We start from the raw sequence: 23,825 nt of genomic DNA, 5'->3' as shown, positions 1-23,825 counted from the left end.
AGATTTGATCTTAAACAGATCACAATGAACCACTACACGTTGCTTGTGTACGTCAATAATGGAGAGGGAAAAATTCATGGTGTGAATGATACAACTCAATAAATAAAACGATAATACAAGAAATATATACTAAAAAAACAAAAATCTGGAAAGTAAAATTAACTTATTAATATGTGTAATGTTACACAACGCAGGACCTCACATGTTTTACTTCAGATGGATGCAAGACATTTGGAGGATGGCAATGGATGCAAAACATCACAATGGCGGTGAAAAGGTGGTGGTGGTTTGTTTTGTGTGTGTGTGTGTGTGTGTGTGTGTGTGTGTGTGTGTGTCAGCCTCAGGTAGCAGGAGCTGAAGCTGAACAGATTTTAGCACCTGCCAGACTCCGTCGGCATCAAACCTAAAAGAAGACTCCTCTGACCCAGAGAGGCATGCTGCTACACTACACACACACACACACACATATATGCACATCATATGCACACAGTGGCTCAGCACTCGGACACACACACACTAAACTTTAGAAAACACATATCTACATGTGTACACATATACACACACAACACACCATGTCAGACTCTCTCTCTGACGCACACACACACCACACACTTGTATTCAGCAGGACCGGGATCAAAGTGAAGCCTTCAGACGGGGCCGCGTCGCCTCGGGCTGACAGCCGCCGCAGTTCATCCAGTGTTTACATTACAGCACTTTCTACTCTCTGCACACACACACACACTTCACCGGCTGATCGGCGGCCTGATAAGATGGCCGACATCTTCACACACACCTGAATCGTCCCGCGGTGAGGGGAGTGCAGCTCGTCTGGGGGAGTCAGACATGTTTGACGGATAGAAAAGGGGGATTTTTCACAACATGAAAATAATTTTTTTCCCGGGGTAAAAGTAACATGTGAGCATGCGGGAGTCAGTAGGTCAAAGGTCAGGGGTCACAGGAAAGTCAATAAACCGGAAAATATACTGGATTTTGATTTGATTTCATCAAATTCAGAAAGTTCTTCTGGGAGGCTTCATCCTCTGCCCTGTGAGTCATGACGCGGAGACATTTGTGAAGGTTATAAATCAAACACTTTATTAAATTTGAAGAAATGCTCATGAATTGATTTTTCCGAACGTGTTTTGCTGTGGAGAATCTAAATGAGCGTATGTGTTTGGCTTTTGTGTGAGTGTGTCCGGCATGCTCCTACTTGCCTCCCTCGCTCTCTAACGTTCTACTCTCTCTCTCTCTCTCGCTCATGCTTCCCAAATACAATAAATAATGGAAGATGACTGGAGATTATTGACAAAGGAGGATGTCTCGCCCAAGAACCAACAGAGGACTAACCTCAGCCTAAACATAACTCAAAGCCTAACTCTGAAACCCCATGAAGCCTCAACTGTGAGGACCGACCGAGATGGCCTCTCTTTCCAGAGACGTCCTCGCTCTCAGACGACACAAGACAACCAAACAGGGAGGGCAAAAAAAGGGCAAATGTTTCATCGAAAAGAAAAAAGTATATGGAGCTTGAGATCAACAAATATCCACAAAGACGTTTTAAAATCGGTCTTCTAAATGTTTACAGCATCACTAATTAGACCGTCAGAGTCCGACGGAAACAGCTGTGCACAAGACGTTTTCAGTTTGTGACCCGTTGGAGTCTCAGTGAAGACTTCCGAGACTCTGAAAGCAGAAAAGAATCCACCATCTGAGCCAAGATGGAGGATCTGCACACAGTTTTAAACTCAGGCTTAACCTATCAACTCATCAGCCTTCGGGCCTGCGAGCGCACGCACACACACACACACACACACGCACACACACACACGCTTCACTCTCAACTCTTCTTGTTGTTGCCTCATGATAAATTCTTCCTCTGCTCCTCCACCTTGAGTCTCAATACTGTGAACATCCCTCTCGGTGAGGCTCAATGAGACGCCATCTTTTCTGTTCCCTGGTGTTTCTGTTGCAGAAGCCGAAAGGCATTAGATCTGATGTGTTTCTGGGTCTCCAGAGTGTCTGAGGTTGAAACCAGAGATGTGATCTCGGGAATAAAAGCGCTGTGGAGGTAGCGGCCCCGAGGCGCCGCGCGCAGGAAGATCTCCATTACAGAAGCTTTTAAAAGCTCAGGATTAGGATTAGTGGAATGGCCCTTTAAGTGTCCGGAGCAGAGCGGTATGGTGTGATGGGACAACAGCACGGGAAATGCACGTGTGTTTAGAGAAACAACGAATGCTAACAGGTCAGAACCAACAAGTCTAAGGGGTTATGTAATAGTTGAAATATTACTGATTTTTAGTTGTTTTTTCTTCATGTTTTAGAGAGTAAATGCCAACGTTGAACACTTTCAAAATGACTTCAAATCACTTTTATAAACTGATTTCCAAACTTGAGTGACATTAATGTCCGCTTTGTGTCATAATAAACTTGCAGAAATGGATAACTTGTGTTGAGAAATGGATAATTGTTGTTGAGTACAGGTTTTTTTGTATTTGGTGTATAGATGTTCTATGCTTGTGGACTTTGTGGCAGCTGGTGATGCGTTTCCTCAAGAAGCAAGAAGTTTAGGTTGTCTATCTTCAGAGAGGTTCACATCTCTAAAGCCCATTTTCAAAGAAGATTTCTATACATATCAAACATAAGGTGTAAACTCTGATCGTCAGTAATATGTCCCCAGTTCTCTGCTTCTTGATTTGCTGTCACAACTGTTAGAGATGCCAGACGAAGCTCTACGCAAAGCGATAGCAGGAGTTCCTTCAGCCTCACACTCAAATGAAGCTCTCCCGGGATTCAACAACCTGACCTGCAGGAGAGCGCTGACGTCACACCGCCGCTCTTCCTGTCTGAAAACCTCCCTGCTGCTGTTATTAATGATTCGGCTCGCTGTGATGGGAGCTGACAGGCAGCAGCGCTCTGACACAAGTATATGAACTGAATGTGATCACAACGGGAGGGAGGAGGAGGAGGAGGAGGAGGAGGAGACGAAAAGAAACGCTTTTTTTTTTAAGAGCTTCACATCTGAACTGAAGGGATTCTAACACACCGTGGTGGAGCTTTCGTCCACCATGGTGTCATTTAAATCTCGTGAGGCATAACTTTTTTGTTAAATCAAAGTTTTTTTTCTTCAGGTTCCTGTCAAGATATATTTAGTAAAATGCCCACCAGACATTTAATCCCTCTGCAACTTTTTTTTTTAGCCGTGCATCTGAAACACATGTCAGATTTCTGTAAAACCCACTCATGTTTGAGTAGGCTCGACTGAAGCAGAAGCTTCCTCTGGTTATGGCAGGCTGTAGTTTCACCAACAAAAGTCAGGAAAAGGTTGTGTAAAGTTGTATATTTGATAACAAATTCCAATCTGCTCTAAACATGACATTTATCATGTCAGGACTCAATTAAGTTAAATTAATTAGTTAAGATCCTAATACCTGCATTTTTAAATTTTATTTATTAGTATTATTATTAATATTAATATTAATATTATTATTATTATTATCTATGTCCTACTCTGTATACATGCAGTTGGACTACAGGGATTTTAATTAGTTTCTAAAATATGATTTGAGCATATATAGAAAACAGAGAAGAGGGAGAATAGCTGCAGCTGAAGGAACGTGTGCCACTGTTTTTGATACCAAGGCCTAAAAACAAGAAAGTAGATTTTTAATGTATAATAATAATAATAATAATAATATAACATGAATCCATTTGCATTAATCTCGTGATGAATTCGGTTACAAAATTAATTTCCTTTCATCTTCATTACAAAACAGGTCTCTGGGAATTCAACCGGAAGTCTTCTTCAAAGGCATCACAACTTCTTCACTCTCATGTGATTTGTGCATTTTGGGGAATTTCCCCAGAGTTTATACAGCTATTGATGTCAGCTGGAGATTTACTGCTCTGTGAATATAATATAGAACTGTTTTAATCATCAAGTTCAAACATGTTTTCGTTTTTGACAGGAGCACAAAGTACTGAATTTGACTTAAAAACATATTGAATTATATGTTATATAGTATTACTATTATTGCAACCTGGAATGAGTTTAATTGATTCACATTTGAAGGGACCCCATGCAGCAGATTGATTGTTTGCTGACTCAGAAAGCGAGTTTCCTCCGGTTTGCTCGGTCGGATCTCATTCACCGCCCACGCGCGCGTTCACGATCACAAAACGTATTCACACAATGGTGAAACGTAAACATCGCTCGCTGGGAAAAAAACAGCGTTCTGGAAGTGTGCGCACGTGGCGCTGATTGGTCCGATTTTACAAATCCAGCTCTAATGCTCAGATCTCAGTTTCATCACACGACTCAATTCATGAGACCCGAATTATTCACATATAGGCTTTCGTTTGAGTCGTGAAATAAAAACACCGACTCAACCGACTTCAACCGGGACAGTGTTCGGATCTTCAGGACATTACGCACCCGTGCCTCTTCGTCACCGTCACAGCCGGTTTATTCCATATACACATACCCGGTTTAGAGACTTTGAGAACAGTTTTAGTTTTAATATCATCGAACAAAAACAAATATATAGGTTTTGGGGATTCAATTGAGACACCAACAACATATAGATCGAGTGACGTAAGTACAACTATTTACGCACACATTTTGCACTGGTCTCGACTCTCTCCCCAAAGCACATCCGACACCGCACCGACCTGCACGGTGTTCAGTTATATCTGTGAATAATGTAGTTGTGTCGTACAGTTTTAGCGTGTTCTTTACTTTAATCATATATAACCTACTCTGGGAATTCTCTAAAATGTAATATTAATATTATCACCGTTATTCTTAATTATTCTTATCATAAATAGCCTCTTGACCTTCTACACTTTTAAATGGTATTTAAATGGTTTTCAAATGATATCCAGAGCGACAACTTCTAATGTGATGATCAGATGTCAAACCTCTGTGCCGGAAAACCTCTCGAGAGGCACGTGCAGGCAGTCAAATTAGATTCACACATAGTTTTCAAAATAAAGTAGAAATCTAGATGATCGCGCAGACTGTTGGGAGCCGCAGCTGCGACCTGACACACTGCGCTCTCTCTCTTAAACCTGCGCCAAACTCTGAGCGGCTCCCAGCTGATTGGCTACCTGTGAGTTTCCTCCATCCGCTGCCATCTGACCCTCTCTCTCTATGTCCTCTCTCCCTTCTACTCCCCCCCCCCCCTCTCTCTCTCCCTCTCTCAGAGCGCACCGCTGCGTCTTTGCGCTGATCTCCAAACTGTTTTTTTCTTTTCTTTCGGTATTTCTCTCTCTGGTCTGCGCAGTGAATGAACGAGCCTCTTTAACATATTCAGACCAACGTCATCCTCTGAAGGTGGATCATGCCGCGCAGCCTTGTCTATAAAACACCCCGCAGCCCGCTCTCTGAGGAGGAATAGTTGCCGGTTTGGCAGAGAAGGGGAGAAAGAAACTTTGCTTTCAAAGTACACGGATTGTTTTCTCTCTCCCACAGCTGACGGGACGCTGGTTGGAGGTAAGTCCTCTGTCCGAGTCCTGTTACTGGACACAAAGTTGTCTTGTTATATCGTCCTGATTCCTGAGTGACTAATTTCTTCAACTTTGTTTTCATCCTGTTCGCCTCCTCTCCTCTCAGCTTTCGTTTACTTCGCCAGGCCTGTTAATCCGCTCCATGCTTGTAGCCTACTGTATTCAAATCCCCTTTCTTCTTCTACTAAAAAAAAAAATGATTTATTGCCATTGCTCCATAAACCTTGGGCCGCCCGGGGGGAGTTGGTGGCTGAGCCCTCTGAACTGTACCTATAAAGGGGCATAACCTAATAGACAAGCCGGCGCATGTAAACCTGTAAAACTATTTGGAATAGTTGACAGCTATCCTCATTTTGAAGGAGTAGCCGCAGCGGAATGGAGGGGAATTTCCGCACAGGAGAGAATTAAGCACGTTTTTTTTCATATAAACCACGTGAGCCTGTGCAGGCGCATCCATCCGGTCTGATTACTGTTGTATTATAAATATATTTGGAGGCGCGTATGTCTGCGTAACAGACTTAATTACATGATTGAAGGCATACATTATTGTTGTTTCTTCCAACAAAACAATTACTTATTTTGATTTGAGGTATTGCACATTCATTCCAGAAGTGGCCACAAATAAACCCAGTGCATCCTCACTGCATATTTCAGATTGGATAGGGAGGCCAAAGTCCAGCTTGTATGATAACTGTTATTATTATCCTTTAACTAGCTGTAATAGCAGCTTATAACGACTCTCCGCCATTGGCTGTCTCCATGGGTTCAGAAAGAGTTGAGATTCACACTGCCCCTTTCCGCTTTGTCTGGCTGAGCTGGTGAGGTAAAACCCACGCAGACCAGGCTAACACACATTTATTTTTTATGTGGACAGACCTTACGGAGGAGAAGAAGAACAAGAAGTAGAAACTGGACACAGAAGATTTGCGCAACGCCGTCGTTTTTGAACGGGACAGAAGCGCCTTTACGCACGGACACAGGTGGATGCTGGGAAGCGGCCCAAGCTCTTTTAGGAGATGTTACCCATGGCCCAGTTTGGGGTGCTGTCGGCTCTGGCCACCGCGCTCACATCGATCCTGTCCGCGCTCTTGCTGCTGGTGCTGACCCGGCAGCTGTGGAGCATCCGCTGGAGCCTGACCCGGGACAAAGAGAGCAGCCTGCCGCTGCCGAAGGGCTCCATGGGCTGGCCGCTGGTCGGAGAGACTTTCCACTGGCTCTTCCAGGTGAGAGTTGACACGTCTAGGCTGCTGTAGTTGTCGATCTTTACATCCTTCTTCTTTTTTTTTTTTTTTACAAGCGTTCCAAAATAGGTTATAGCTTCCGGCGCGTCTCTGTGTTCTTTATTTATGTTCACCGCTTATAGATGAATATCCCATTATTACTTATTTTCTTTTGGTTTACAATGAAATGGAGGTAAACCCCGCATCGCTGTAGGATTTACTCATCGATATTAATTGATAATGTTTCGGGGAGCGCGCGGGAACCTTTGAAAAGCTCCGCAGATTCTTGAGTTCAGAGTTCTGTTGTTATTGCAACATGTGCGGACTTGATGCTCGGTGCGCAATTCCTTCTTCCTGAGGAGAAACATACGTTTTCTGTTCAAAAAAAGCTTCTTGCTCTCTTTCATTCCCTCCCTCTCGCTCTGTCGTTCTTTCAGTCTCTTCTCTAGTGAGGAATGCGCTCTCATCCCGTCATCTCTCTGTCTCTCAAACTATCCCTCCGCTCATGGGCGTCAGTCAGAACGCCTCGTTACACGTGACGAGGCTGTTTCTTTTGTTTTTATTCCTCCTCCCTCGGATTGTTCACCTTCCTCTTAATTATCTACCCCCGGATGTTCCATTACAGCTGGGCTTTTTACATTTTTATATATTTATAAATTGTTATTAAACATCTCTAAATACTATTATAACGCACAGGCAGAGGGGGCTAACACGAATAATTTGTTTTAAAAGAGAGCCCATAAGAACATTATGTGGACACTATCTGAACATTCATCAATCCATCATTTAAAAAAATTATTCAAGTAAGTAGTACTTTTTACTCAATTTTTCTTTATATTTATATTTAATGAGCAATATTGGAGGGAGTCTGAGATCTAAGATTCTCATTGCCAACTGCTGCTTGTGCAATAAAATAAATAACTTGAAACTCAAAACTATAGTTCATGTGAAAATAAAAACGGCCCCTAAATGAGAGGAGATCGTGAACAATATATATGTAGATAAAAGTAGATTTGCACCAACACAAACACACACAACACTACTTAGTGCTTTGGCCCCTTGAGAGACAAACTAGTTGTTTCAAAATCCTGCTGAGCAGCAAATTAACTGGGCCAAAAAAAAGGCGGTTCATAGTGAAATCTCGAAATGCAAATTCATTTGTTTCAATAAAGTCAGCATGCATGTCACCAAGTTGTGGCCTCTAATGTGTCAAACTTGTAATTAAAACGTAATCTTCATACTACAGGGTTCCAACTTCCACATCTCGCGCCGAGAGCGTCACGGCAACGTGTTTAAGACCCACCTCCTCGGGAAGCCCGTCATCCGGGTGACGGGCGCAGAAAACATCCGCAAGATCCTCCTGGGAGAGCACAGTCTGGTGTGCACCCAGTGGCCCCAAAGCACCCGCATCATCCTGGGACCCAACACCCTGGTCAACTCCACCGGAGACCTGCACAAGAGGAACAGAAAAGTAAGAATGGGGGAGGGGGGGTGAATTTGTATAACCAATGACCTTTAAATAACCCACAGGTATAGTAAATACAGTGTGGGGGGGGGGGGGGGGGGGACACTCCCTTTTTTTATCTCATCAATCTGCTAATTCAGATCATGTCTCCATCTTCTCCGAACCATCCAGTGCTTAAACTCTGTCCTCCTCTAGTATCCTATCATATCCCCTCCCATCCTGTCATTTCCTCTCTCCTCTATGTTCTACATCTTTCCCTTACCTCTATCCAGTCCTATCACCCCACCCTGTCCTCCTCTTTAGTGAGTATTTACTGAAAGGTGTTGACTGTCGTGTAGAAGGTTATAACTTTTTATGACACCTCTCTCCTTTGTTTGCTTCACCCTTTCAAGATCCTGGCTAAAGTGTTTAGCCGGGGGGCTCTGGAGTCCTACCTGCCCCGGCTGCAGGACGTCGTCAAGTCTGAGATCGCCAAGTGGTGCTCGGAGCCGGGCGCCATCGACGTTTACAGTGCAGCAAAGTCCCTGACGTTCCGTATCGCCGTCAGGGTCCTGCTGGGTCTGCAGATGGAGGAGGAGCGGATCGTTTTTCTGGCCCGGATCTTCGAGCAGCTGATGAACAACCTCTTCTCGCTGCCCATCGACGCTCCGCTCAGTGGGCTACGCAAGGTGAGAGAGAGAGGATGACGGAAGCAACTCAATGCTAAGTCATCTTCAGACACACTGTCATACCAATCTTTATATCGTCCGGCATCACAGGTTTGAAAACAATATGAAACTGTCCCTTACTCTTCAAACCAAAGATTCACCCTAAAATTACATTATTTACTATCTTATCTCCCAAAAAGGCAAATTCGCATTATTGAATATTAGCAATCTAACAGTCCTTTTTTGGTTTTGTTCTCTATCCAGGGGATAAAAGCCAGAGAAATCCTGCACGCCAACATGGAGAAAATCATTGCGGAAAAGATGGAGCGGCAGCAGGCGGAGGAAGAATATCACGACGCCTTCGACTACATCCTGTCCAGTTCCAAGGAGCACGGCCAGCCACTCAGCATCCAGGAGCTCAAGGTACCCGAGCGACGCAGACACGGTGACCTATTGTTCAGGAAGGACTCTGACAGTAATGATGAGATCAGACTACACGTCTATAAGAGTTCTCTACAACGCGACACACGTTGTGGGATGATAATATGATCACAGCTGTTTAAGGGCCACATCACTTTGAATGTGAATTACAAGTAAATTCATCTGAACCGGTGACTCTGGACGACATTACATCATTCCATCCATCCACTTCCCTCCCGGCAGGAAACAGCAGTGGAGCTGATCTTCGCCGCTCACTCAACCACGGCCAGCGCCTCCACGTCTCTAATCCTGCAGTTACTCCGCCACCCAGCGGTGGTGGAGAGGGCCCGGACGGAGCTGGAGGCCGAGGGCCTCGGCCACGAGTCCCACAGCGGTCGCGGCCCATCCGGTGTCCCCGTGGAGAAAGAGGAGGATGCTGCCGCAGACACGGAGACGAGCTGCCCGCTGAGCGGTGGTTGTGAGAGTCACCAGAAGCACCGGGATGGCTTCCCACAGTCTCAGTCTTACATGCCGTACCTGAGCCTGGACAAGCTGAGCCAGCTCCGCTACGTCGACTGTGTGGTCAAAGAGGTGCTCCGCTTCCTGCCGCCGGTCTCCGGTGGTTATCGGACAGCATTGCAGACGTTTGAACTCGATGTAAGTTCAAGTCTCTGGTCGGGAATTTTTTTTAATGGTTTATTTAATAAGGGACAGTGCACATTGATAAAAACATTGCAGTAAATGTGCCAGAGTTAGCCAAGAGGCTATTTTTCATCTGTAGTCCCAATGTTGCTGATGTTAAGAACAAACCTAAAAACATAAGATTACAAATACAATCTACAGATAAAGCAAATAACCATTCATATGTAGTTATGTAGCCCATTGGTCTTGGTGGGTTTTCTGTCTCCTGCAATTAATAGGCAAAGGATGTAATATATATTCAACAGATACAAAGGAATCCTAATCGATGCTTCCTTCGAGAGCCACACGCAAGCAGAATTTAGGCATACTTCCTAATTTCTTGGAAACAAATATGAAAGACCCCCATCCAAATGCAACAACTTGCAGACCCGTCTCTTGGAGATTGGCATTGTTAGGGTTGTTGAAGTCTGAAGATATGACAGTATGGACCATTAGCCGGCCAACACTTCCTGCTCCGCCTTAGCTTTTTGCCTGTTAAGGCGACTTCTATATGTTCCAATGCAGAATTGGGGGTGGGGGGGGGGGTTTAGTGACACCGTTTTAAAACACAGCTTCTACTTCTACTAGCTCCAACAGCTGTTTGAGTAGAAAGCCGGTTTTATTACCGACAAACAGGAAAGTTCGATTGGTGAGGTCTTTATTTAACTCTTCTTGCAAAATGCAAAACTACATTTGGATTCAATGGATGCTGCCTTCGTCCACTTGTCATGCCGACAGAAACATTCACAAACAGAGTTGGTCGTTGCTGAGAAAGCGCCCCGTCATGGCCTCATCCGGCGGCCTTACGTGACCCTTCCCTGCCCTCAGTGTGCCCCCAATTTTCAGCACTTATTGCGAAGGGATAATTGAAGTTTAGAACTAATTCCAAGAATACTATCGTAGTGCACAACGCCATTTATGCACCTCTTTCTCAGGGTATAAGCTGGGTATATAGCTGAGAAGTAATTGCAGTATTGAGCATGTTATTATGCCTGTTCATTCAAGTGCATCTTGTGAAAGCCTGTTTGGGAATCCAAACTCAGGAATAATTAGGATTAGGTTATAAAGAGGTCTAGATTATTGGAAGCACTGGAATGAATGAACACTTTAAATTGAAAACCAAATGAGAGAAAAGATTAAAGTTCATTAACAAATGGCAGTTAGGGGCCGATCATACCAGACGCGACTCCCAAAAACGCGTCGCTAGCAAAAACATAGTTTTCCTCTCATGTGCACCTATTAACCCTTGTGTTGCCTTAGGGTCATTTTGACCCGAATCAATATTACACCCTCCCCCCGCCTATGGGTCATTTTGACCCGATTCAATGTTTCACCCTCCTGTTACCTTTATATTTACTAACATATTTTACCCTTTGGTTTCAATTTGACGCCAGCAATTAAAACCTCCAGAAAATTATTAGAATTAATATTGTTTTCCAAGTTTAAGTGTGAGGCACTTTATGTTTGTTTGTTGACTACCGAAAGAACACCGACATTAAACATTGAATGGGGTCAAATTAATCCTAAAGTGGGGGGAGGGTGTAATATTGATTCGGGTCAAAATGACCCTAAGGCAACACAAGGGTTAAATGACACTTTTCGTGTTGTTCTAGCGTTTTTTAAGCACGCATAGAAGTTAGAATATTTGTAACTTTTAAACGCAAGGCAGCTCATCAATGTCACACTCAGTCAAGGCAGCCAACGGATCAAGCAGGAGGCGGGCTTTATTACAACTGAAAGCGCTCGTTATCGAGACACAATTCGCGGAATAGATTCGCTGTACTCTTTCCTTTTTTTAAAATATCGTGAACCCAAGAACCTCTTCTTTGGGGCTTTTCTCTCCCCCTCATCCCACAACACAGCAAAGGCAAGAGAGCGACGTCTGCTTGAATTCATTTTGTAAATAAAGTTTTAACGCTCCGTTGAGCTGGAGGCCGCTCCACAGGCTGGTGTGATCGGCCCTTAGAGTCATCATATGGTCCACGAAACCTAGCTGTAAAACAAAACCACAGACATCTTATTATTTAGTCTCATGATATAATGTAACTAATTCTTATAACTTTTTCGAACACACCTTTTTTTGCAGATTTCAAAATATAAACATGCATCAAACTGACATTTTCCCCCTCATTTCACAGGGCTACCAGATCCCCAAAGGATGGAGTGTAATGTACAGCATCCGGGACACTCACGAGACCGCCGCGGCCTTCCAGAACCCGGAGCTGTTTGACCCGGACCGGTTCGGCCCGGACCGGGAGGAGAGTCGGGCGGCTCGGTTCAGCTACGTGCCGTTCGGCGGTGGCGTGCGGAGCTGCGTAGGCAAAGAACTGGCAAAGATCATCCTCAAGACTCTGGCAGTGGAGCTGATCGGGACCTGCAAATGGACTCTGGCCACAAAGAACTTCCCCAAGATGCAGACGGTGCCGATAGTGCACCCGGTCAACGGCCTGCATGTGAATTTCACCTACAACCACCCGCTTTAAAAACACAGTTTGACAGACTTTCAAAAAGAACTCCCCCAAAAGGCATCTCAACCTTCAGTTTGCTTTTGGAAAAAAAACTGTCCGAACCTAAGAAAGGAGGCGCAAGCACCTCGCCGGGCCTGAGTGGGCGATTCGGGCCACCTTTCATATCCACGGGCATGTAGCAGGGGTTTACATTGCTGGTGTGGAGCATGTCATCATCTCCACGGTGGTTCAAACCTAAGAAAACCCTTTTCTGTTGTAGCACAAGTTTATTTGTAACCACCGGATGTGTTCACCTGCATGATTCCTCAGCTTAACTGAATTCATGGAACAAAGGTGCAACTTAAAAGCAAGTCTGTGTAGCCCTATAGAACATCTGGGTATGCCGAGTGAACAGACAACACACCGACTGTCGATAGCAAGAGAGAAAGTCTTTCCATGGAGCCATCACAGCTCCAGATTATTGGCTCTGACCAAGCGCCAAAACATTCAGCCGGTCAAATTCTTCCAGTCCAGGGACGGAGAAGCAGGGACTTGACTTCCGATAACTGCGCAGAATCAACACGATTCACAGACTTTGACACTATATCTTAAAACCTGGCATTGCCTTCCTGAACTGCCGGTGAGCAGCGTACTCTGTGCCTGCCAGCTGCATGAAAATACATAAAAACTCAAAGATAAATGTTCTTTATTCAACCTAAATGTGACAGTTTGAACCCGACTCGAGTCAGGCATACAGTGAAAAGATCTAAGTATTTTAAAACTTGGACTCATATTCAGTTGTGTTTGTCCTAAATTAGTTTTGCAATGACCTCCACCGCTAAAACACGTTTACTGATGGAACTTGTACTTAACTTTGATGCATAACTCCCACAACCAGGAACTACCCAGACATCGAGGTCCAATGCATTCAAACTGTTCTGTTTTTTGAACATGAATGTAATATACAGTATATCCCTAACAGTGCTATTATGTGTGTATGAAATGAAGTAGCATTATGAATAAGCTGTATTTAAAATGCAGATGTATCATTTCCGTTGTGCTTTTATTCTATCTGTAACAATATTTACTGTAATTATGAATAGATAGACACTAACCTGTAATGTAAAAGGAATGTCCATAAAACTTTATTTCACTGCCAGTACATAGACATATTTCATTGTTTAGAGCAGCATATATATACAGAGTAAAGTTATTGTTATTATTATTATTATTATTATTATTAATGGTCTAATTTTAAGACTGTTTCTGTCTGGGTCTTGAAGCCTAATAGACGCGCTGTGAATTCTTATGTACGGATGGATTCGTGGAAGGAGATAGCACTTTCTCTGCTTTAAGGAGTGTGTATATATGTGTCCTGTTTGTGCATTTGCTGAGTGTATCAGATGTAGCTGCTGTACAGCTGATGTAAAGAGTAAATTAGAAGATGAAAAACAAAAAACGTTGTTGTTTTACGAGTTTGTCATATCTTGTTTTCAACGAGGACAAGGAGTGGTTTTATTTGTTTGTTGTCGAGCAACATGTTTATAATTCATTGTATTTTTGTCCAGATATTTAAAAAATATTAGTTTGGGAACAGAAAATCCAGACAAACTATTTACATTCATACTGTTGGACTGATTCATGTCATGCCTGGTTACAGACCTGAAAAGCTGCTTTACTCCCATAATGAACCCTGCACTTTGCATCACAGGCCATCAATGATGCCGTTATAAACACGCCCCTCACCACAACATCTGGATCCCCCTAACACCCATATGTATGACACCATGAAGTTATGCTTTTTCTTGGGGCTGCATGCTCTCTCTTTAGCTCTAATCTCTACAAAAACCAACTCACATCCCACCACAGATTGGTGAACATGTAAATGTCTGCAGATGATACAACTATAGTAGGTTTTTTATCTCCAATAACAATAAAATGCTCTGTTAACATGTCAATCAAGACGTCCCCTGGTGCACAGACCCGAATCTGCAGCCAAAACTCACCAAATTATGGCCCGATATGAGATACAAACTAACCGAATATTTTTTAGTACAGAGTTAACGTAAGTAGTATTAGACAAAAACAAAATGGACAGTGTAGTTTCCCCTGAGGTCACAATGCTGACGTCACTACAAAGGTCATCTTTGGGGTCACCAGGCATTTCCACCATCAGGCAGAGAATGGGGCGAAGCTATGTGGCAGAAAAAATAATGGAAGACAAGCAGCCCGGCCTAATTATGTCCGCTGCAGGGTCCCGGTGCTCTGCCAAGGTTTGTTATCTGATGGGTACTTGGAACTCGCCGACGTTTTGAACCAGAGTTCACCGCAGTGCCAACCGGCTGCGCAGGTCAGCGACCGGTCAACTGATGGGAGGGTGCATGGGAACTAGAGAGGGGACCCAACACAACATAACCGCCATTGCCGCCTATTATACAACTGAAAAAAAGTGTAAGCGATTCACTAGCTCCCTCTATGGGCTGGATATATCTACCCGACTATGTTAAAGTGCTTTAATGAGGAGACTAAAGAGTTACCTCAAAGCTCACAGCTGCTGAAAGGGATCATGCTCAAATTTGGAAACACTTTTTGCTTCCGATAAATTAAGTTTACACTAAGTTTATAACTTACTGTGGTCAATGACTTCCAGAAAGACCCTACAGCCCTTTTTAAACTATGACATCCGTTGTCTATGTTAGCCCACACGGTTGCTTTAATAGGCGACAGGATCTTGAGTTACGTTAGCTACACACTGTTGGCGCTGTAGAGGAGCTGAAGAGAGCCAAGGCACTCTGCAGTGCACGTAAACTTCATATCCTTTGGATTTTTACAGAAAAAAACAACGTCCCGAGTCCTTTATATAGAAATATGGAAGTAAGTCCACAGGTTGTTTTAAGGCAACGGAGAAATTCAGGGCAGGTTTACATTTTTAAGTTTTGTTTCAAATCGTTCACCCATTGGCAATATAAAGAAATCTATACATGTACATTTTTTCAAGTAGAATATAAATTAACATTCAATACAGTGATCTGTGGATTTCACTATCACTTTGCCTTTCATGGGTTAAGTTTTTGAATGAGTTATGAACACAAGAGGGAGAATAGAGAAAACATTTAGAAACAGACTCCTGATGTGTTTCTGCTACATGTCTTTATCCGTCACATGAAATCTATTTATTCTTTCCTTCTGAGCTATAAAAATCAGAACAGGGAAGCTAAAAGTTCAGCTTCCCCTCCCTCCTCCTCTTTTGGGATTTCTGGTTCAAAGGCAGTTCTCAGGCATGATAAGGAACACCAATTTCCAAAATGAGGGGGAAACGGGGTCAGATGTTGACTTGGATTAAACGCTTGGCGGCAAACATTAGCACCTCAGCCAGCATGTCGGTGTGTGTGCATCCAGATACTTCTCCTCCAACATGTCCAGCTTGTTTCTTCTCAAAGTTTATTTCCATCGCTGCTGCTGTCATTGGAAAAACCACAACGCTGAAATCTTGGTGGTTTTGCTTTTTCGTACTTGGAATTGAAAGTTTACTTTGCCATTTATGTGCCGAGTCAGTCAGGAACCTTCAGGGCTTCATTGTGTGACTTTGGAAATAAAAATGGACTGAGTTTAAATTATAGCAGCTATATCCAGCAGTTCATCTATCTTGGGCAAGCAGAGAAACTATGCCCAATATATTCACATTTTAGTTTTAGTCCAAAGATTGACTTACAACATCCTTGAAGCTTTATAAAATCTCAAATTGTGTTCAAACATCTCAGCTTACATCATGCCTAATAACTTGACCACATTATCAGAGACCTAAATATCAGACAAGCGATTCAACTTTAATCAACCAGAACCAGACATATCATTTTTCAAATTATGAATGCAATCATTATTTAATCGGTTTCATGGATGTTAGGCACACATTTAAGCCCCCAAAATCTAAAAAAATTGCTGCTTTTTATGTTATTTAATCTGTTGAATGGTTGGAAGTCATTTCAGTATGAGCACGATTCTTTTTGGGGATCAACTGTAAATCAACAGAATAAAAAGATTCAACCCAAGATATGGCATTTATGTTTATGAAAACTTGAAGACTGATAATGAAGTAAAACTATTCAATCAAATCATTTGGCATCATTTTGCAGACTTCATAACTTCTCACCCGTCGCCTTTACCCGACCTCCCTCGCGTTGCTCGTGTTCTGGTTCAGAACAAAAGATAAGCATCAACACAGATTTCTGTAAATGGCTGTTTCAGGTCATTGGGAGAGCACTTCATTATAATAATCTACCTCCATCTGCCAGATGGATCGTGGAGGTCTCCATCGTAGAATACACCTACTATGAACTATTCATACACTCTGTCATATTCATTGAATGTATTTAAACTCTAAATCTGTCCTTCTGTACACATGACATCTATTGCATCTGTCCATCCTGGAGAGGGATCCTCCTCTGTTGCTCTCCTGAAGGTTTCTTCCCTTTTTTTCCCCCTGAAGGGTTATTTGGGAGTTTTTCCTGGTCCGATGTGAGGTTTTGGGGCAGGGATGTCTATGTGTACAGATTGTAAAGCACTCCGAGACAAATTTGTAATTTGTGAAATTGGGCTTTACAAATGAACTGAATTGAATTGAATAACGAGGTAAAAGAGCAGTCCTTGGAGAAAAATGAATTCACCCGGGCCAACGGTGCACTGCAGCGACCCGCCCACCTCAACAAGCAGGCATGGTCCGGTTTACTTAAAACAAGCTTTTCAGAAGTAAGTTCCAAACACAGTTATACGTTAGCGAGATTAGCTAACGTTGTAGACCAAACGGCACACCATATAATGAGTAGATTTAGGACTTCCCTTTGGGTAAAAACTAACAATATAGCCCAGTTAGCACTCGGGGATAACACTAAAAATGCCAGAAATAATAATACAATCTCTTCCTTCATAATTCTAAATTCTCCCTCAAAGTTTAGCCCTGTAAAAACAGTAATTATTCAATTAATTGCATTAATATGTACGTCAAAGATCCCCTAAATTGAGCAGTCGACATTGTGTTTTAGGATTATCCAGAATAAAGATCTTTACGCACCAGTGTCAGTTTTTTTTGTGAGTGATTAACTCGCATATGAACATATTTTTTTCAGAACTATTGTCAATATTTTCAGATAGAAAGTGAATTTCAGCTGGTAAAAAAATTACACTTCGTTTTCAAAATGAAGCATTCATGAACGCATCAACCAAACACGTTGTGTGGGACGGGTTGATCTGCGTCTACATTTCTGAAGCGATCACCGGAAGGCTCCGTGTCTGAGAGGTGGATGTCGTCACTGAGCGATGTCACGCATTGTTTTCGCGGAATGCCGCTTTGAAGCCTGGAGTTTGGCATTTTGACTGTCGCCATCTTACCTTTTTGCAAACAAAAAGTGACGCAAGAGGGCGGAGCTAAGTACAACCAAATGATGAAAAGGCGACCACATATGTTACAATGAACCCTGATGAACTTGACACACATTGTGTGACAGGGTTCAAGTTGTGAGACAAAAACACAGACAACACAGACAACTCCCAGAGCAGACAACGCTGTGGTGGCGACCTGTCAATCACAAGGTCGCCACGCCCTACATCGTCTATTTTAACCTGAATGGAACCATCATTTATGTAATGAACATCATGCTGTTGGGTGGAGGCAGGAATCTCAGAAAAAAACGATCTGCATGAATAGATGCCACGAAATTGAAGGGAGAAAATATATAATGTTTGGGGTGGAATGTCAGTGAACCAATTTTGAAAAGCTTTTGTCTGAGGCTATGTATCTGCAGCGGAGTCACAGAGCAGCTGGAGGAAACATAGATGGTGAAGCAGTCAGAGGAGGTGGAGGAGGATGTGGAGAAGGAGGAGGAGGAGGAGGAGTGGGTATGGACATACAACCATACCGCAGATAATTATTGGTTTTGTCAGACAACATCTGTTATGTCAGCATTCCAGTCGTCAGCCTCGAGGAGGACGAGCTAAAAACCGCCTGCAGAGCTCAGAGACACACAAAGACAGACAGAAACAAGGCCAGACACAGGAAGGCAGAGCCCTGCGTTCACTTTGGACCCTTTGGAGTTCACCTTCAAGTTTATGTGAGCAGAGCTGCTCAACCTTCAGCCCAAGGGTCAAAAGTTCAAACCCCTGTCTGCCCTGCTGCAGTGTCCTTGACCAACACACACTCCCCTCAGGCTGACCGTGACCTCTGACCTTCCCCTAGTGTCCGAGAGAATGAACACACGGTTGAGTTGTCTGTTTGTTTTCCACAGCCTTACGTTTGAATTCACTATTTAGCACTTCATGTGACTCACTTGGAGAGATTTGCTTTGTCATGTTGCTCTAAATATGTGTTGTTAATACAACGTAGGACCTATGAGTCTGTGTGGGCACCATCTAACAATTAGTTTCTTCTAACTACGGACAATCCATCAATTCCTCCCCCTCCACACAGCAGTGTTTGAGCTTCTCTTCTTCATGTTGACAGTCTTCACACAACGTCTTCCGTCCTTTTTCGTGCAACATCATGAATACCTTCGAGGCGGTTATTTCCATTTTGTTTCACGCCACCCTCAAGTGTGCCGTGTGGACGAGGTACACGCTTTGACATACACACATGATGCGGCAGGTGTGTTGCCCTCGAGGGGTCAGGAGAAGGAGAGTGCGAGCAGGAGGTAGGAGGGCAGAGAAAAGGAAAGGAAAGCGTGTGAGACGGAGAAAAGGATGTGGCAGCCCTGAGGATAGAGGGTGTAGAGGCAGAAGCACAATCGTGTTTGCAAACCAACCACCTGACAGATTATTTGGTTGTCATGGTGATTGATTATGACGAGATGACAGATGACTCGGTCCTGTGTTGGAGGATCCAAAATACAATTCGTCTATATTTCCCAAATAGGTCGGAGGAATCCTGCAAAAACTCCTTCGTGCCGACTTCTACCGAAAGGTTCACTCTTCATCCTTTAAAATAAGATTTGAGGTCTTCGTTGCAGACTTGTTTAGACAGATTGTTGCTGTGCGGTTTGCACGACTGGTTGTCTGAATGACTGTCTTGCCACATACCAGAGTACAGTTCAAGAGTTCAGTTAATTCATGAACTCCGTCGGGGAACCACACCCAGCCGGTGGCTCTTTAAAGCCCCCTGTACGGGTGCCGCTGGGTCCACATGCGTTAGTGATCCTACAGTATGTGAAGATGTTTGTCTACACACGCATGTGCGTTACGGTTCCTCCGCCTCATTCCACCCAATCGGATCTCCGTGTGGGCGTGGGCGGACTGTGACTGACAGGCCTATGAATCTTCTGCTTGTTGTGTTGCACCATCAACGTCCACCAGTCACCTTCTGGTTGTAGTGCAGTTCAAATGCACATGTGGAAGAATTTCGGAAGAAGAACGCCTCAAAGCAGTCGGGTCCAACATTCCCAAAATGGCTTAAAGTTGTCTTTCCAGCACATTGGATACAGGTGTACAGCTCCTTTGTGACTGACGTTGTAATAGACGCTTGGATGTGCTTTACACACCACACATTCTTATCTATATTTACCCTCTGTACGCCAGACAGTGAATACTGGCAGTAGGAAAATGGAAGCATTCCTTCCCCGTTGCAGACTTAGTGGCTGAGTCAAAAACTATTTACAGGTTCAAAGACGCTCAAATATTCAAATCGTACTATTTGCCCTCCCGTCCCCTGCATGGAGGTTGAAGGCTCAATGTACCTATCCTCCATCCCGACCTCCACATCTATACTTTCCCTTATTTCCTACCTCCTCTGACATCAAACATCGTTATAGACATAGGTCAAGAGTCGTGGAATCGTCCAATACCAACCCGATTAATGGTCTGTCTATACCTATCCATCTTTATTTGGTCTAAAGTTACACACACTGTCTGATTTACAGAGGAACATGTATGCTCCCCCCCCCCCCCCCACACACACACACACAGAAAGAGCTATCACACACTAAAGGGCTTAGCAAAGGATAATTGCAGATATTCTACACACATACAGATGAAGACATACAGTGTATTCATAACAACGAGGCGCAGAAAATCAAGACTACGTGGAAATGGTCATTTAACAATGTCAAATATCCACAAACTGTCAGTGTGGATTGGAAGCAGTCCAACCTGTGTGTTGTGCGAACATGAACACACACACACACACTCTCTCAGGGTCACGGTGGGGTCCACTGCCGAGTCAAACGGGCCGCGGCTGCATTCCTGTACGGAGGTTTGTGTTGATACGTGCATCGCCGCGCGGCTGTCTGGGCTCCCAGCCTGCGAATCCAAACACGGAAGGGTCAGGGCCTCGCCATATTTGTTTAGCGTGGAGGTAGGTGTCACCGCGGCGGGGTTACAGAGAAGCAGCGGCGGGCATAACTGGCTCCGGAATGACAACAAACACAGTGCAAGTGTTGTTCCGGGCTAATTTGCTGCTGTTTTTCGGGGATTGGCTGACAACACAGGACGTTTGACCCAATCAGTGTTCAGTTTTTATTATGGGTTTTATTTTTCACATAACATGTTATTGTTGACCCTCGCCGTCCCCTCCACACACAATTTATCTCCGTCCAGCGGGGGCCCAGTTGAGCTCTGTTGTATCAGCTTCCCTTTTATCGGCTTTACATTGTTATGATTGGCTGCCATTATTCAACGGCCTCTTCAGATGACAAAGAACCGAAAGACGAAAACAAAAAAAGGGCGTGAACTGAGCAACCAACCAACCAATGGGGCTGCCAGGTCTTTAACAGAAACCCTTTATTTTGATATGGCATTTTTGTATTTCTTATTTCTCTGCAAATGACAATAGCATGACGTACTTCTGAGTTAATATGGACAGATATGGACTATTTATCTTCATAATTGGGGGAAAAACACTTCAACTGGTTGCTTTTTATTCGAACAATTCAAACTACACGGAATTGAATCATTTGAGAAAGAGATGCCAAACACCGCCTCACTAGACCAGCAAGATGGGGCATATCCTCGAGTCTAGAAAACACTAAATCTTACAGTTGGTTATACATTCTAGTCTGTACACGTGAATGTAACGACACATCAACAAAACACAAACTAGCGATGTTGATTATTGTTGCTTCTCCTTGTTGCTTTTATTCCTATTTTTAAATGTCCACGCCCCAAACCAGCAGGTGCAGGTGCTTTACCTTCGACAGCCGGTGCTCAACACCTGCTGCGATACTGGAGAAATGTGCAGCCCGAGTATTAGACTCGAAGATGGCCTCATACATTGATTACTAGTTATCTTTTAAACAACCGTGACCCGTACCGAACCTCCCCCCGGCTGTCTTAACAGAGCTTACATGACTGCTTCGGATTGAGCTGTTTTTCTTGACAGTGCGTCCGTCTGTGCCAGTCTGTGTGTCTGTGTGACCCGGGGTTACACTCTCTCTCTGTTCCCATTCAGGTAAATATCCCTCTATTAGCAACAAGTGGTCTGAAAGCTCGGATCCCCTCAGAGCTGCTGGAAGCTTTTAGAGGGAGAGAGGGAAAGAGCGGCTTCATCCGTTTAAACCTCTCAGGGACCGTTGTGTCTTTCTGATCTAGTCGAACAAGTCAATACAGCGCTGCAGGCAATGTTGGGATCACCCATCCGGTCTGAATGGGGTCCTCAGAGCTGCAACATTTAAATGTAGGGGAGCAAGAATTATGAATGATTATCTGGGATCAGACAAACATTTATTTTTTAGAAAATATAACAACAAGAGAGAACGCAAAATAGATTATGTACATCTGTTTCTCTCAGTTTGAATACAGATGGTCAGTTTGAGCTAATTTTACACACACACACCCAAACACACACACTGAATGACACAAGTGCACTTTCTTTGACCCCTCTACTTGCTCTTTTATAATCCGTGTGACAAAAACAGAACCACAGATCCGAAATGGCTCCTGTCTGTTCTCACTGTAAATATTTAGGACTGAGGTTTCCTCATCTTCCTGTTCCTCAGACGTTCACTCGGCGTCACCGTCGGACCTAAAAAGCTCTCCTCAATGTTGAGACTCCGGCCTGACAGCTCACTGTTTGGGTCTCCATCTCACACTGTCTCTTTGTCTCCAGATTTACAGAAGCTTCCATGTCCAGTAAGTTATTTCACATTTACAGGAAGACACCAAAGATCACCCAAAAAAATTAGAAGAGAAAAGGTGCATCTTCAACTTGTTACATAATAAAACAAAGGGAAATCTTTGACGTATTTTAATTCATTGAATAGTTTCTGAAAGCACTATGATATTGTTTTTCTTTTTCTTTGAATAAGTCACTGAAATGTGATTGAGGTTTTTAAATTGAGAATCACAGTTAAATTATACATCGAGCAAAAGTCTCCATGTAAACACAGATGCTGTCAGAGATATGTTTCTTATTAGCTGATGCACTGAAATATAGTGCACACACACACACACTCCTCTCAGCCTCTCAGAAGCCAGGGGCTAGAGAGAGAGTGTGTGTGTGTGTGTGTGTGTGTTTTCTTGGTGACCCTGCCGTGTGTTTGCTGTCAAACAGCAGGATTTATGACTGCATCGCTTACTCAATCTCACTGTTTCCGTGAAAATCACAAGAGGGGAAAAAAAAGCGTTTAAACCAAATTGTACAAAAGCTCAATTAGTACAAATGACACTTTTTTGGGCTGGAAAGTAAAACTAGAAATCTCGGGATTCTCTAAAAATCTAGTGATGCGTTTTTGTCACTGTTGTCGGAAAGCCTCATTTCAGAAAAGTAGAAGGAACACTTGCTCTCTTGAACCATGACATGATGTCTATGAGAGTTTATAAGTCTAATTATGATCCAAAGTCTTCTTTATTCATAACAATATAATAATTGTCTAATAATAATCGTGCCGGGTTTGGGCAAATGGATTTGTGTTGCGCTCGGCTGATTCAAGAAAGAAAAAATGTGGATCTAAATTCCTGATTGAGTCGTTATTTTACAATGTGTGTGTATGACAAATAACAACAATGCTCCTCAATGCACCCTTAAGTCCAGAAGGGCGACACACAACCCCCTTCAAGGTCAAATGAACCTGACGAAGTAGAGTGTTTTTAAAATTTAGAGCCAACAAGGCAAGAACTAATAACGACCAAAACACATGAACCCTAAACACTATCGGATTAGATCTAAAACAAACATGGCTGCTTCTCTCTCTCTCGCTCTCTTTCTCTATCTCTCTCGCTCTCTCTCGCTCTCTCTCCCTCCCTCCAGGGTCATTATTCCTCTCGGGTTCAGCCATGGGTCAGCATTGACTTCATTTCCTCCTCACACCGACCACGCACTTAAACTTTCAAACTAACTTCCCAGAAGGTTTCTATCTTAGAAGCCCTTCACTGACCTTACTTCTCGTGAGCCAATCACAAGGATCTGGTTGTGCATAATGACGTCAGATAAGCAAAGGCAATGCAACAACAACAACAAAACCTG

The 23,825-nt window shown here is 43.5% G+C and overlaps 2 protein-coding genes across 23 annotated transcripts in view; one reads left to right on the top strand and one right to left on the bottom strand.

Annotated features, from left to right (window-relative positions):
* The window catches only part of LOC130207133 (D(1)-like dopamine receptor), a 52,939-nt gene extending 44,821 nt beyond the window's left edge, over nt 1-8,118 (bottom strand). For 14 of the 21 annotated variants that reach the window (XM_056435587.1, XM_056435590.1, XM_056435588.1 and 11 more), the window contains exon 1: nt 8,029-8,118. The gene's annotated coding sequence lies outside the window, so the exon portion shown is untranslated. Of the gene's footprint in view, nt 1-612; nt 3,382-8,028 lie in introns of those variants that run through there. The other 7 variants (XM_056435600.1, XM_056435603.1, XM_056435591.1 and 4 more) reach the window with 6 other exon arrangements.
* LOC130207132 (cytochrome P450 26B1) lies at nt 5,229-13,940 on the top strand. Of its 2 annotated transcripts, XM_056435586.1 has the most exons (7): nt 5,229-5,491; nt 6,380-6,728; nt 7,972-8,196; nt 8,583-8,858; nt 9,102-9,260; nt 9,501-9,914; nt 12,077-13,940. In XM_056435586.1, the coding sequence occupies exons 2-7, from the start codon at nt 6,522-6,524 to the stop codon at nt 12,419-12,421; spliced, it is 1,626 nt and encodes a 541-aa protein (XP_056291561.1). In that variant the 5' UTR covers nt 5,229-5,491; nt 6,380-6,521; the 3' UTR covers nt 12,422-13,940. The 2 variants fall into 2 exon arrangements, with proteins under 2 accessions (XP_056291561.1, XP_056291560.1); XM_056435585.1 differs by having other exon boundaries at nt 5,229-6,728.
* The last annotated feature ends 9,885 nt before the right edge of the window (nt 13,941-23,825 follow it).

The sequence above is a fragment of the Pseudoliparis swirei genome, chromosome 17 (assembly GCF_029220125.1).
Source record: "Pseudoliparis swirei isolate HS2019 ecotype Mariana Trench chromosome 17, NWPU_hadal_v1, whole genome shotgun sequence".
Lineage (NCBI taxonomy): Eukaryota > Metazoa > Chordata > Actinopteri > Perciformes > Liparidae > Pseudoliparis > Pseudoliparis swirei.
This window is presented reverse-complemented; position numbering and strand designations above follow the sequence as displayed.

Coding starts and splice junctions, on each gene's coding strand:
- LOC130207132 (XM_056435586.1), top strand. CDS start 6,522: ATGTTACCCATGGCCCAGTTTGGGGTGCTGTCGGCTCTGGCCACCGCG. Junction 6,729..7,971: donor CTTTCCACTGGCTCTTCCAG/GTGAGAGTTGAC, acceptor TTCATACTACAG/GGTTCCAACTTCCACATCTC. Junction 9,261..9,500: donor TCAGCATCCAGGAGCTCAAG/GTACCCGAGCGA, acceptor CCCTCCCGGCAG/GAAACAGCAGTGGAGCTGAT.